The 15,702-nt window shown below is 37.8% G+C and overlaps 1 protein-coding gene across 1 annotated transcript in view; it reads right to left on the reverse strand.

Annotated features, from left to right (window-relative positions):
• The window catches only part of myo10l1 (myosin X, like 1), an 81,091-nt gene extending 65,702 nt beyond the window's left edge, over positions 1-15,389 (reverse strand). The window contains exons 1-2 of the mRNA XM_057859007.1: positions 15,190-15,389; positions 4,779-4,877 (exon numbers count right to left, since the gene is read on the reverse strand). Of these exons, the coding sequence (XP_057714990.1) occupies positions 4,779-4,877; positions 15,190-15,243 (153 nt within the window). The 5' untranslated portion in view covers positions 15,244-15,389. The remainder of the gene's footprint in view (positions 1-4,778; positions 4,878-15,189) is intronic.
• Between the last annotated feature and the right edge of the window lie 313 nt (positions 15,390-15,702).

The raw sequence follows: 15,702 nt of genomic DNA on the forward strand, positions 1-15,702 counted from the left end.
CCGTTAAAATTGTTAACTTTGCTCCCGTTATTGTATTACTTCCCTTCTGTCTACTTTCGACATGTGTAAGTTTTAAAACTGTTTCATCATTTAAAGATAGATGTAAGTCAAGACTGTGCCGATTTAGGAGCATTTTAGATAAGAAGTTACTTAGGTTCACTAGGAAGGTTCTCTACAACAGACCCTTCCTGAAATGTGTACTGCTTTAAGATGGCGGCCGTTTACTAAAACGCACCTAGTTCTTTATTATACATGTTGCTAATGCAGCCATGTCTGTCATTTGCATCTAGTTCTGTATATATGTGATATCTGCCAAAGCATCATGTGGGCGTAGTTTGTAGGCTACCGGCTACAATCAGGTATTATTAGAGCCACCTAGCATAGTAGCATCGCGTTTGCAACGGCGTCACGCTCCCTTGCCTCTTCCCCACGCCTGCTCTGCTCTCATAGTAACGCACGCCTTTTCCGCCTCAGTAACGGTAACGCCGTTGCCAAGATGAGAAAAGTAATTAATTAGATTACTCACTACTGAAGAAAATAACGCCGTTAGTAACGCTGTTATATTCTAACGCCGTTATTAACACTGGTCAACAACAACAACTTATTTTACAAATTGTATAAAAATGAAAATATCAAGAGGGGTTTTAATATCCAATTATTTTAACTCATAATAACATTTATCTTTTAAGAACTACAAGTCTTTCTATCCATGGTTCCCTTTAATTCTTTGTTCATTAAAATAAACAACTTTTTCATTCGTTTTCTGTACTGCTTATCCTCACGAGTATCACAGAGGTTCTAAAGCCTAAAAAAAAACGAATAAATGCTGTTCATATTCAGAACAAAAAACTCCAAATATAAATAAATGGAAATATTCTCTTCCAACATCACTAAATACATTTTTTGGAACCCCCAAGTGCAAAAACAAGTGAGCATCTTATAATACTCGAATTTAGAGCTGTCCCGACTAGTCGACATAGTCGACGTCATCGATGACGTAAATCCGTCGACGAGCACAACATCCCGTCGACGGTTAATGAAGGGTTAAAAAAATATATGCGTAGAAAGTTAGAATGTCGGATGCTCTGTTTGCAAGCGGGGAAAGCGGCACAAAGCCAAAAAAAAGCGCACCAGAGTGTCCAAAACATTGCCTTATTTCAAAGAAACAAAGGAGAGTACACTCTTCTGTCCTGTCTCTTCAATGCCAAGCTTGGCTGCACGTCGGCCGTGAATAAACACCTCAAGCGCCGTCACGCAGTTTGTAATTTTTTTTCTTTCATTTTTTGTACACCAGAGGGTGCTGTCGCCTTACTAAATAATAATGTTTCATTGACAATGGGCCTATAAATGCTATTAGTATTGTTCTTAATTCTAATTGAAAGGTTTATTTCATGTTATGGTTTATTTTATGGTATAGAAAATTATATAAGGTTAAAAGGTCATAAATATATACAGTATATACAGTAATTGCACTCAAGGGAGAGATTGTCAATGATAAGGTAATAAATTAAGGTAAAGGCAATTCATATAGGCAATTCATTGATATATAAATAAGGTTTAAAAGGAAAAAGGTGAAAAGTTTTTGTTAATTTCTAATTGTGTTGCTTTATTTGTGTGCAACGTAGCTCTTACAGTGTGTTTACATCAAGGATGGAATAAAAGTTGTAAACCATCAGTTTAAGAGACCATCTTTTCAATCGGGATGCTACACTAGTTAATTCTATCAGCATTTGAACTCATTGTTTATTTGTGATTTATTATTGTTATTTACGTGTTTATTTGTACTTTAATAAATAATTTGAGTGTTCCAATATGTTTTTTGTGAATTGATAAGCGTCAACAAAAATTTCATTGCTAAATTGGTAAAAAATAAATAAATAAATAAATAAATTATTAGATTAGTCGACTAATCGTAAAAATAGTCGGCTGACTAATCGGGAGAAAATTAGTCGTTTGGGACAGCCCTACGAGTCGAATTACAAAAAAAACTCAACTTTGTCATCATGTTGTATGAAAATAAAAAAAATAGGAGCTCAGCCCACATTTCCTCACCAAGGGACGGTCACAATTTAGCCTCTCATTTTTTTTTCTAAGCATGCACTGCACATGTGTTTGCATAAGTGTGTTTTTGTGTCAAATTAATTAGGAGGGCTGAGAGCAAGCTCATGCATGACTGTCCTCTGTAGCCCGCTCAGCGACATTAAACTGATGGAGACAACGAATGTGGGTCATTTTTCCTGCTCTAACACACAAAAAGCAGTGCTCTTTTTTTCTGCACAGTCACATTTGAAATTGGTGTACGCGTACGGAAAGCAAGCCCGCAGCATGTTCCCTGCTCGAGTGAGCTCTCACCATCACTTACACGCTATATAGCTACAGAAATCCAGGTCACGTAACGCGGGCATCTCATTGCCAACATAACCTGTGTGTCTGTATGCGTGTGGAATAAAAATAGACACACAGGTGCTGGTGGTGTCTGGGTATTTTGTCTGCGGTTTGTTGCCTTGTGTCACAATAAACGCATACTTAAAAAGGACGCCAGGAAAGGAATCCCAAGTTTTATCTGCTAATGAAACTTATTCAGACCTATGGTATTATTTTACTTTTTAGTATTTTGTAAATTTCTATTAGAAAGCAGGAAGTTGTGCCCACCAGAGCTACCTTAAAGTGTGTTAGAATTGTTGTGCCTACAGTTAACATTTATGCTTTCCTTATTATAGTTAGTCACCAGATAAGATAACTTCTGTCTAGTCAGCCTTTCCTTCGTCCTGGCGCATGCGGCCCCCATGTAGTCTATTTATTCTATTCTATGTTCTATGTTGCTTTCTTGACTCCTCCCATCCTATTGTTTGCCTCTGAATAGATAAGGTTGTTATCACAGTAGCTGGGGGAGCAGCCACCAACCTCCACAAAATCTACATCAACGCAACGTATCGGTGCAACGAAATACTATAGCAAGTGACTTTAAAATGATAGCAGACCATATTTTAAACACAAATCCATCCACAAAAGTGACAGAAAACAATAAATAAATAAAATAAATCCTAATTAGTCTTCCTTTCTTAGATGCCTTGGCCCAGCCCAGTAAAAAATGTCCAAGCAAGATGATGTCACAACTAGGATGAGCTGCAGATTTCTGTAGTCTGCTAGCATGCTATCGATAGGCTTTTTGTTCTCTTGTTGCTGTATGACCATTCTATCATTCTGTCAGCATGTACTAGCTACCGCAGCAGTTGAAAACTAGACATGATAATCAAGTCTGGTTGTGATGTCACAACCAGAATTCCTGTAAAACAAAAAAGTGGGCGTTCCCTGATGCAATGTTTTGGGTGGAATAACTATTCATTTCTACACATACATTACATTAGTGAAGTCATTTTTTTGTTGTTGACATGGTTACCATTTCATAGCACCTTTAACCTAAGCATTGGCTAAAAATTTAATTTGACGTTTGAAACAGCCATGACGCTAAAGTATTTTTCAATTAAGGCGTGTATAAAATATCCAGCTTTCCCAAATTAACTCAAGGTAAAATTGTTACTTGAATTTCCTTTAGAATGATACTAAATGTCTGAAAAATATGCAATATTCTACTGTAACCACAAAAAAAAAAGAAAAAAGGAAAGTGGTTCAAGTAGTGAGTCTTGTGGAACACCACAGCCTTTTCAGTTTCCTTTACAGGAAGTATGAGTTATGATTCAGGAAGTCCTAAATCCAAGATCTAATGTAAGCAAAACATTCACCTCATACTGGTAACCTTTTAATGCCATTCCCTCTTCCAAAATAATGTAATTGAAGGTCTGAACAGTGCGCGCGCTCATCTAATCTGTATATCCATCAAGGCCGCGCACACACGTTGCACTTTGGATTTAATGTTTTTGAGCCCAACAGATAAATATGTGCTCCAGTTGGCAGCTAATAATAGACTGTAGCCAAACCTCCCAATCCCCTTAGCATGTTTAGGTTTTTTCTTCATCTTTCATGTTAACAAATTGTAAAATGAATTCATATTCATATAGCCTACTATTGTCAAAACATCCTCTCTGTACGATCCAGCTTGTTGCTCTGTTGTGTCTGTCTCGAAGTAGAAGTATGCTTATTGCAGCAAACATCCTCATTTCTTGAGGTCAACCAATATGGGATTTTAAAAGGCCTATAACGATTTTTTAAAAACAAATTCAGCCGATTTCCGATTTCTAAAACTAATTTTGTTTGATTTAAATAAAGTCAGAATTTTGACTTATAGTCAGAAAGTGAAAGTGAAAAAGTCAGAATTCTCACTTTATTCTCAGAAAGTGAGAATTTTGACTTAAATTTGAATAATTACAACTATATGTATTTTAATACAAACTTTTCTTTTTCCATAATGTCAATTACAAAGGATTCCTATAGCAGTATCCTTCAGTACTGCCGCAGAGAGAAAGGTCAAGACATCAGTCTGACAGTTTGGGAACATTGCTGATACCAACGCTAGAGCATAAAGGGGTAGAACAAAAACTCCAATTTACCGCAAAGTCACCTTCTGATGGAACATGACTCAGCGATGAGCCGAAAATGCTTCAAATTGAGCCTAGGACCTCTCTGGCTGACCGCTTTGGGATTAATGGCTGTTCTTAGAATGAAGCAAATAAAGTGCAGCTGCCTTTCGCTGCAATGCTAAGCTTAAATGCAGAACATATTGGCAGAGGAGGCAAAGCTTCATGCTTAGTGCCAAGCTTAACATCTGTCAGTTTAGCATGTTGAAGTCCTAAACATGTTTATGTGTTTTTGAGCGATACCTCTCCATAGTCAGTAGTGACAACCAGGGTTCCATCTCCGCAGGAGTTGACTGTGGCAGGAACCAGCTGCTCCTTCTCCCTGACCCAAACGCGGGCACCCTGGAACACACAAAGATAACGTTCGATAAGTTGATGCTGAAACGGCTGAGTTCTGGTGGAAAATGGCTGCTTTAAACCAAACAAGTCAACGATGGAAGCCAACAAGTCAATGTTGATCAAGAAGGTGGTGCAGGAGGAGTTAAGATTTTTTTTTTTTTGTCATTAAAAAAAAAAGTGAAGTGTGTTAAACCCTTTCAGGGAAAGTGGTCACAGAGTACTGTATGTGTTATGGTAGTTTGATATATAAAAAAAACTATTGACAGCAGTAGACGTCCAATCCATTTTAACTGGGGGGGAACGGGCTGGAAGCAATCGTTCGATCTCTAGAAGCGATCGTTCGATCATATCAAGCCCCTCCCAGTTAAAATAAATTCGATTTATTTCCGTCTATTGCCGTCAATTGCAGCCAAAGCTATGTGAGTTCACAAGAGATTTATAAAACAAAACAAAAAGTCAATGAATAAAATTCTCAGAGCAACATACACACGAGCCACGCTTATTTGAATTTATGATGTTCTTTTTCAATTATTATTATTTTAATTAATTATATTTCACTTATAATTATTTATATTTTTCGTTACTTATGGTTTTTATTTTCATTTTTTAAATTTAATTTTTATTAATTTTTTTCATTCCAAAATAAATTTTCAATGTCTCCACTCATTTAGTTTAAAAATACTTATACATTATTTCATTGCAAAATACATATGTGCAGGCAACACTATTGCTATTAATTGGATGTAAAATGGGGGCCACAAATATTGTCCCGTGGGCCGCAATTGGCTCCCCAAGTTTGAGACACCTGTCCTATATGAATGTAATAAAAACATTTAAGAAAAAAAATGATTCCTGCATGAAAGGGTTAATATAGCCTCTCAACACCAGAACAGCTTGAATCTATGATGCATTTTTCGTTCCGGCCTGCCTCAGTGCACAGATGTGTTTAATGAGAGATAAAAACTGCAGCATCTGTTACTTCTGCATCTGTAAAGCAACAAGCGCTTGAAATATGTGTTTGTGTGTGTGCTTCACTCATGGATCAGTGGAAGCCTGCTTGTCACACACCAGTCCTGGACTTCTGACCTTAAATTCCTCCTAAAGGGGCCAAGGCCTAACAGCCAAGTGAGTCAAGAGTCTCGTATTGATCTTTTCAGAGAATGCACTGAGGAGTTATAAAGAGCACTCTGACTTCTTTCTCCTCTATTCTCTTGGGGATGACTGGTCCAGACAGATAGGGATGACAACAAACAATATGAATATGTCACAAACACCATCTATGCACTCCTTGACTGTGCACTCCCAAAGTTTAAATTAGTCTTTTTTCCTGTTTTACAAAGGTTTTTAAGCAGTGTCGGAGCAAGCCATATACACGTAATATAGTATTTTTTACAAAGAACGTTGTGTCGGTACAGTTATCGGTAATTGAGTGGAGCTCCTCAAGGGTAGCTTCTCTGACTTTTGTTTTTCTCAACATAACCCAACCAATGTTCCAATATTAGTTCAAGTGGTGGCTACTAATTACATGATCAAAATCAGCCTATCTTCAAGGGTATATATACAGTGGGGCAAATAAGTATTTAGTCAACCACCAATTGTGCAAGTTCTCCAACTTGAAAAGATTAGAGAGCCCTGTAATTTTCAACATGGTAAACGTCAACCAAGAGAGACAGAATGTGGGAAAAAAACAGAAAATCACATTGTTTGATTTTTAAAGAGTTTATTTCCAAATTAGAGGGGAAAATAAGTATTTGGTCACCTACAAAAAAGCAAGATTTCTGGCTGTCAAAGAGGTCTAACTTTTTCTAACGAGGTGTAACGAGGCTCCACTCGTTGCCTGTATTAATGGCACCTGTTTTAACTCATTATCGGTATAAAAGACACCTGTCCACAACCTCAGTCAGTCACACTCCAAACTCCACTATGGCCAAGACCAAAGAACTGTCAAAGGACACCAGAGACAAAATTGTAGACCTGCACCAGGCTGGGAAGACTGAATCTGCAATAGGTAAAACGCTTTGTGTATAGAAATCAACTGTGGGAGCAATTATTAGAAAATGGAAGACACACAAGACCACTGATAATCTCCCTCGATCTGGGGCTCCAGGCAAGATCTCACCCTGTGGCGTCAAAATGATAACAAGAACGTTGAGCAAAAATCCCAGAACCACATGGGGGACCTAGTGAATGACCTACAGAGAGCTGGAACCACAGTAACAAAGGCTACTATCAGTAACACAATGCGTCGCCAGGAACTCAAATCCTGCACTGCCAGACGTGTCCCCCTGCTGAAGAAAGTACACGTCCAGGCCCGTCTGCTGTTTGCTAGAGGGCATTTGGATGATCCAGAAGAGGACTGGGAGAATGTGTTATGGTCAGATGAAACCAAAATAGAACTTTTCGGTAGAAACACAGGTTCTCGTGTTTGGAGGAGAAAGAATACTGAATTGCATCCGAAGAACACCATACCCACTGTGAAGCATGGGGGTGGCAACATCATGCTTTGGGGCTGTTTTTCTGCAAAGGGACCAGGACGACTGATCCGTGTAAAGGAAAGAATGAATGGGGCCTTGTATCGAGAGATTTTGAGTGAAAATCTCCTTCCATCAGCAAGGGCAGATTCATTACACACAACTGAAGTAGTTCAAGCCTTTTATTGTTTTAATATTGATGATTTTGGCAAAAAAGTCAAGAAAAACCAAAAATCCCTATCTTAAAAAAATTAGCATATCATGAAAAGGTACTCCAAAGAAGCTACTAACCTAATCATCTGAATCAACGAATTAACTCAAAACCCCTGCAAAAGATTCCTGAGGCTTTTAAAAACTCCCAGCCTGGTTCATTACCCAAAACCGCAATCATGGGCAAGACTGCCGACCTGCTTGCTGTCCAGAAGGCCATTATTGACAAGCAAGAGGCTAAGACACAGAAAGAAATTTCTGAGTGAATAGGCTGTTCCCAGAGTGCTGTATCAAGGTACCTCAGTGGGAAGTCTGTGGGAAGGAAAAACTGTGGCAGGAAATGCTGCACAACCAGAAGAGGTGACCGCACCCTGAGAAAGATAGTGGAGAAGGGCCGATTCCAGACCTAGGGGGACCTGCAGAAACAGTAGAGTCAGTCTAGAGGAGAAACATCCAGAGCCACCGTGCACAGGCGTGTGCTGGAAATGGGCTTCAGGTGTCACACTCCCCAGGTCAAGCCACTTTTGAACCTGAAACAGCGGCAGAAGCGCCTGACCTGGGCTACAGAGAAGCAGCACTGGACTGTTGCTCAGTGGTCCAAAGTACTTTTTGCAGATGAAAGCAAATTTTGCATGATACTCAGAAATCAAGGTGCCAGACTTTGGAGGAAGACTGGGGAGAAGGAAATGCCAAAAGTCCAGTGTCAAGTGCCCAAAGTCAGTGATGGTCTGGGGTGCCATGTCAGCTGCTGGTGTTGGTCTACTGTGTTTTATCAAGGGCAGGGTCAATGCAGCTAGCTATCAGGAGATTTTGGAGCACTTCATGCTACCATCTGCTGAAAAGCTTTATGGAGATGAGGATTTCATTTTTCAGTCCGACCTGGCACCTGTTCACAGTGCCAAAACCACTGGTAAATGGTTTACTGACCATGGCATTACTGTGCTCAATTGTCCTGACAACTCTCCTGACCTGAACCCCATAGAGAATCTGTGGGATATTGTGAAGAGGAAGTTGAGAGACACCAGACCCAACACTGTGGATGAGCTTAAGGCCGCTATCGAAGCATCCTGGGCCTCCATAACACCTCAGCAGTGCCACAGGCTGATTGCCTCCAGGCCACGCCACATTGAAGCAGTCATTTCTGCAAAAGGATTCAGACCAAGTGTTGAGTGCATAGCTGATATAATTAATTGAAGGTTGACTTTTTTTGTATTAAAAAACACCTTTTTTTTGTATTGGTCGGATGAAATATGCCATTTTTTTGAGATAGGGATTTTTCTGGACTTTTTTTTGCCAAAATCATCAATATTAAAACAATAAAAGGCTTGAACTACTTCAGTTGGGTGTCATGAATCTAAAATATATAAAAGTCTAATTTTTATCAGTACATTACAGAAAATAATGAACTTTATTACAATATGCTAATTTTTTTTAGAAAGACTAGTATCTCTCTCTCTCTCTCTCTCTCTCTCTCTCTCTCTCTCTCTCTCTCTCTCTCTCTCTCTCTCTCTATATATATATATATATATATATATATATATATTTAATGCTTTTGCAAGGACAGGAGTTCCTAAAAAAAGGATGCATACAATGTTTGCAGTACAGTTTTTTTTTTAAATATATTAGTGTATGTATTGATTTGGTATAAAAAGGTCCAGACAGAGCTGTCATAAAGCACTCTGATCCCTCCCCGAGCGGCATCCTGGGCCTGAAAGTATGTCAGTAATATTCCATTAAAGGTGATAACACAATCGGGACAGGCAGGCTTTCAGCAGATTAATGGTGGCGGATCGGACATTTATAGTTATATTCGTCCGAGTGTTTGTTGATTGTGAATGGGGGTATGAGTATCACCTGTTCTGTAGGAGTCACATTAAACAGGATTATAGTTGAAACCCATTACTGCAGGTATGGAAAAAAATCCAGTGTGCCTTTTATGCTAAAAAAAATATTCAACAACTTTTTCTTTTATCTGGAACTGAACAAATGAATTAACTAGGTGCACGAGTATGGTGACAATTGAGTCACCTCCTTCCGGGCTAAAATGACGTCATTTGACAGCAAGAGCAATTTTTGAACAATGCACATTTTACAAATTATTCATCATTATTGCATTTTAAAAATACACAAAAGTTTGGGGTCGAAGCATTGTATGATATGATATGATATTTTTCATTATGTACACTACCGTTCAAAGGTTTGGGGTCGCTTAGACCCCAAACCTTTGAACGGTAGTGTATATTTTTTTATAATTATAAATACATATATAAATTAATACAATGGCAATAAAATGTAAATTAATGAAATTTAAATGAATAAAAACAATGATACCCTCTGATTACGGCCCTAAGTAGCACTAGTTTTTTTTTCAAAGCCAAAATCATTGGTTGGCCATTGAAAGGGTTAAACAAATTGATAATCTAATTTAAAGCAGATCATAGCTCACTCATTAAATGTGTGTGTTTGTGACGGCATACAATGTAAAACTAAATCCTCTTTCAGAGGCCAGTTTTGAACAGCCTGCTAATTATCCCATTCTCTCTTATCTTGGATTAAACTACAGTCTCGCTCACGCGCACTCACACAGACACCATGGCAACAGGACTCCACGGCAACAGGGCGCCATGGTAACAGTCTCTTTCTTCTATTAACACCAAAGGAAGCTGGAAGATAGAGTTCCCCGTATTGCTGAGAGCCTATTGGTATAGTGTTTAGAATTATTTTAGTTTTTTCCAGTGCAAAAAAAAAAAAAATACAAAAATACATACATAACTTAAGATTTAATTACATTTAAAACTTTAAAAAGAAACACGCTTTAAATTAACTGCATGTTTTTTTAAAACGTTGAAAAAAAAAATTCAATGCCAAATGTGGTTCTTCAAAACTATATTCAGCAGAATACAAGTTAAATGCACGGTGAAAAACACAAAATATTAAATACAAAATGTAAACTTAATGAAAAATACTTGGATTGGGTGAAACAAAAATATCATATTTTACGGACTACTAGTCACACTTTTTTTTCATAGTTTCGCTGTGCGTGCTACTTATATTCGAGTGCGACTTATACATGTTTTATTTTTACTCACAGCCTGTTATGTTGTATTGTTTAGGCTATAATTATCCGAAAAACTTAATATGTTACGTTAACAAATTCCTATTTAGTCTATTGTTTTCCATTTTACTTTTATTACTTTAACGTTTTACGTTTGTTCTTGGTTTCTAATACTTTAAAAAAAATTGCCCTTCAACAATGCTACTTTTACACAGGTATGACATTCACAGTTGCGAATAATGGCCCGAAAAATATGGTAATCATGACAAAATAACAAATAAATGTTAAATATTTTATACCAAATATATACAGTGTAACCTTGAAGTACATTGTAAACAATAGGTGTTTTTAGTATCAATTTCCCTTTTTACTAACTCCTATATTAACAATAAAATTGTAATGCGCCTGACATATATATTTCTATATCTTAAATCGACAGTTCAAAATTAATGCTAAGGTAAAAATAAGTATACGTTAAATGTTAAAAGCATATCAAAATTACCAAAAATTAAAAACATGATCATGAATAAGAATTATTTTATACATTATCTCAATAAAATAAGTTTCGGTATCGTGAGGATAGACGGCACATTAATAAATGAATTGAATTTGTAGTGTGTTGTACTCAAAAATACTTGACAAAACATAAACAGAACATATCAAAATGTTAAATCCAAATCCCTACACCAATGAAGACCATCATGCACGATTTGGCCAAATGTTGTTGCTTAGACACTGTTTGGGAGAAGCCAAGCATTCTGGGCAAGGGCGTAGGTTTGCATAGGGATGCTATGGACATAACACTACCAACTTTTCATGATGCTCAAATTGTTCCCACCAACGTTATTTGCATGATATAATGAGTTCACTTTTATAGGTAATTTAGATTGTCTTCCCATATGTTATGAGGATAGAGTAAACGCTACCATTATGAAGTGAATTATTTTCATCACGTTCAGACATACTGTACGTACATTTACTCCTTTTTGCTGGCGAAATGTGCTGATCCATTTTTTTCCTCAAACGCAGATTTGATTGGCTGATAACTAAACCCCCAGACCACACACACGCACACTCACACACAAACCCCGACAGAAATTCATATCAAAATTTCGCCTCCTCCGCCCCCTTCGAAGAGGGGGGATATTAGCTTTTTTTCAGCCAGCAGCAGCCACTGTAAGTAATGTAAAAAGTCATCAGTGTTGTGGAGGTGGGGAACACGCCATGCAGTTTGCTACTGAAAGTCCGACCTGCATCAGAGTTAGCATAACATTAAACTGTGTGAATTTGCTAACCTGCAGCTCGAGTAGGAAGCTGCTCTAAGAGAAGTGTCCTACTGTATGTGTTTTCCTACTGTTAACTAGGGGTGCAACGGTTCATTTAGCCCACGGTTCGGTTTGAACCTTGGTTTTGAGATCACGGTTTCGGTTCGGTTTCGGTTTGCGTTTTGCTTTTTTTTTTTTTTTTTTTTAAACTGCCTTGATTTTGCTTTGCAAAGTAACTGGTGATACCTTTCATGTAAAAAAAAACCCAAAAACATAGTAACCTTTGCTCTGTTTGGAGGTCATTTAATGTTGTGAATCAACCGTTAAAGTTGATAAAATTGCTCCCGTCTTTGAATTAGTTCCCTTCTGTCTACTTTCAACATGTGAACATTTTAAAACTGTTTCATCCTTTAAAGATAGACTCAAGTCAAGATTTTGCCGATTTAGGAGTATTTTAGATAAAAAGTTGCTTAGGTTCGCTCGTAAGGTTTACTACAACAGAGCGTTTCTGAGAAGTTTCCTGCTCAGGGCGAAACTATGTGCTTTAGCGAAATCATCTTCAATGGCTTTGCGTGCCATTTCATAAATGTCGGGTATTACGTTGTTGGAGAAATATGTCTGCGAGGGAACAATGTAACGCCGGTCAAGCGTTGCAAATAAATTAACGAAGCCCGCCGTGTGTTTTCACTGGTGTCATCTTCGGGGTTGTCCTACCCTGAGAAAGTGATATCTGTGGGTGATGCCGGCTGAGGTGCCGGAGTCATGTTAGAAAAGTGTTGCCATTAGCATGGGGAACAAGCGCTGAGCAATGCTTGCAATTTTTTTTTTCTTCAATATTTTCTCTCCCTCCGCATTGTAGTCCACGGGGAAACCAAAATGTTGCCACACCGCAGATTTGAAAGAAGCCGGTGCTTCCTCAAAATTCGGTCTCTCCACTCCTCCGCTCGCCATAGCTATTTGTTTTCTTTCTTGTTTCACTTTCACTTCGCTCGTAAGCAAGAGAGGGCGTTACTCGGCTTCTATTACACAGGTGCTTGATAGCGATCCGACATTTACTTGCGGGGCGGGAATTTCTCCACAGCGGTGCTTCACGTCACACACAGAAGAGCTCGATCAATTCATTCCACAAGCATTCGGAATACATTAATTGCAAAACAGAAAAGGCGCGGTTCATAAAGGCGTATCGAACCGTACAGGGCGAACCGTACAGGGCGAACCGTACGGTTCGGCTTTGAACTGCAAACCGTTGCATCGCTACTGTTAACGTTAATTAAAATGTGATAAATGTAGTGAAGACTGCTGGAAAGTATAGGACCAGCAAAACATAAGCAAGAAGCTGCATAGAGAGAGAGGTCCCAGTCTGGGTTTCACAGGAAAGTGTTGACAGTCAAAAAAACACATGCTGCTGCTGCTATTCTTCTTGTAAAAGGCCTAGTTTAGAAGGAAAGAAGGCTAGAGCATGTTGTGACTTTACATTTTCATTTTTAAAACCAAATACCCATTAGTGCATTTATTTATTAATTGAAATTTATTTATTTATTTTCTACATTATTATCTAAAAAAATATATGGCAGAAAACACAGACAAGACTGAAAAAGCAGTTTCTGCTCTTGCACTCCTCTTTAAAAGAAACTGCTGTATTTTAAGCCAAAACAACTGTTATGTTTGATTGAACAATATGTCTATATGCTGCCATAGCAGCTTCATGGCGCATTAAGCCCCCAAACTATTTTTAATTTGTCCATTTTACCCCGGAAACCCCCATTTACAGACGTCGCGCAACCGCTTTTGTTTCAACCCAGCCATAAAACGAAGGTAATTAATTATATTTATTATTCAAAATGTCTGTCATTTTTAGCTTAGAATCATTAATCGATGTCTAATATTTCGTAAAAAAAAAAAAAAAAACTTTAAAAAAATATTCACTCGCATATTTTAAACTTTTAAACAAATGACGTCTCTATGAAAAAAATGGTGTCTGTAAAAAAGTCACAGATATCGACCTCATAACTATCGCTTAATTGTATTTTTTGTCACTGTCGCATTTTCTCCGATACGTTAGATGATAAATAATTGATCTAAAGAAAAATTGAAGAAGAAAAAAAAACGTTTAAAAGGGTAAATATATGAAAAAGAAAATCTCAACCACTTCTTGATGTCTGCGATTTCTGCATCGCGACCCTTGTTATATTACCATGTTTCATCCATAAAATCCCCCAGAAATCCAGCTGTGGCCATTCACTGTTGTGTCTTGACACTCAGTGATACATGCTACATGGAGTTTTTGGATCGAACTAAGTTAAGTACGCGATAATATCTCGTTAAAGTCATGGCGTCTGTAATTCTGCTCTCGTGTGCTTTCACTTCCAGATAGGGTTTTGCTGTTTAAAAACTTTATTTTTTTTTTTTAATGCCCTCCTGTTCAAAATGTTTCTTCCCCCAGAAAATTGAGATTTTAAGCTTTCCAATGATATATCACACATGCATATCGGACAATTTTGAAATTTGGCCAAATTGGGGGTCTCAGATCGGAACTTCAAGTCACCTGAGTGTTTTCCGCCATATATATCTACTAGAGCTGGGAATCTTTGGGCACCTAACGATTCGATTACGATTACGATTCAGAGGCTCCGATTCGATTATAAAGCGATTATTGATGCACCCCCGTCCTTTTTTTTTTTTTTTTTTAATACATGTTTTGTACATTAGTTCCAAAATTGTTCAAAAATCCTCTCAGGCTAAACCAAACTACTATTTCAGTATCAAGTTAGTATATAACAGTAAACAAATATTCAACAATAAATGTAAATAAAATACTCCAGTCCCCATTCTGGATCAGCAGCTTTAAACTACATTCAATTAATTTAATGTTGTGAATCAACTGTTACAGTTGTTAAAAAGCTCCCGTTGTTCCATAATTTCCCTTCTGTCTACTTTACTTAAGTTTTAAAACTATTTCATCATTTAAAGATAGTTTCAAGACAAGAGTATTAGGAGTATTTTACATAAAAAGTTAATTAGGTGACAAGGATTTACTAAGGACCCAAATGCACGAATGTTCCGTTTAAACAAAAATATTTATTTTCAGTTCATAGGAGTTCAAAAAGAGAACGAAAAATCACAGCGCTTGCTGGACACCAAAATTCTGAGCAAAGTCAACAAAAATTCACAGCACTTGCTGGATACTACAATTCTGAGCAAAGTCAACAAAAAGTCACAGCACTTGCTGGATACCAAAATTCTGGGCAAAATCAACAAAGTAACAAAAGTGGGTATTTGAACTCAACATAAATCTTAGTCAAGAAAAGGCTTACATGAGCTGGTGACATGGAACATGGCAGGATACAAGACAAACCGACACTGGGCATGGTTAGCTGCAGGCTATATATACACAAGGTCACAGGTGGACATGATCAGCCTGATTGGCAAGAGCAGGAAGTAATGTTTGCTCAAGGAGGCAAACCACTACCAAAATAAAAGGATCTGACTTGAACAAAACACAAAGCATTAACAAGACTTCAGAGACATGACATTAGGTTCGCTACAACAGAGCCTTCCAGAGAAGTCTCTGCTTTAGTACTGCTTTAAGATGGCGGCTGTTTACTAACGCTGGAAAGTCTGTCATTTGCATCTCGGTTCAATAATATTTGTTCTAACACCACCTTCGTCTGTCATTTTGCATCTGGTTCTACATATATATATGATATCTACTGTAGCCGTATGTTTGTAGCAACTAGCAACTGGGCATTGTTTGTAGCGGCTGTCGGCCGCAGTCAGGTATGATTGTTTTTTTATCTAGCGGCATGAGTTGAACATGATATTTACTC

The sequence above is a fragment of the Corythoichthys intestinalis genome, chromosome 15, assembly GCF_030265065.1.
Source record: "Corythoichthys intestinalis isolate RoL2023-P3 chromosome 15, ASM3026506v1, whole genome shotgun sequence".
NCBI lineage: Eukaryota > Metazoa > Chordata > Actinopteri > Syngnathiformes > Syngnathidae > Corythoichthys > Corythoichthys intestinalis.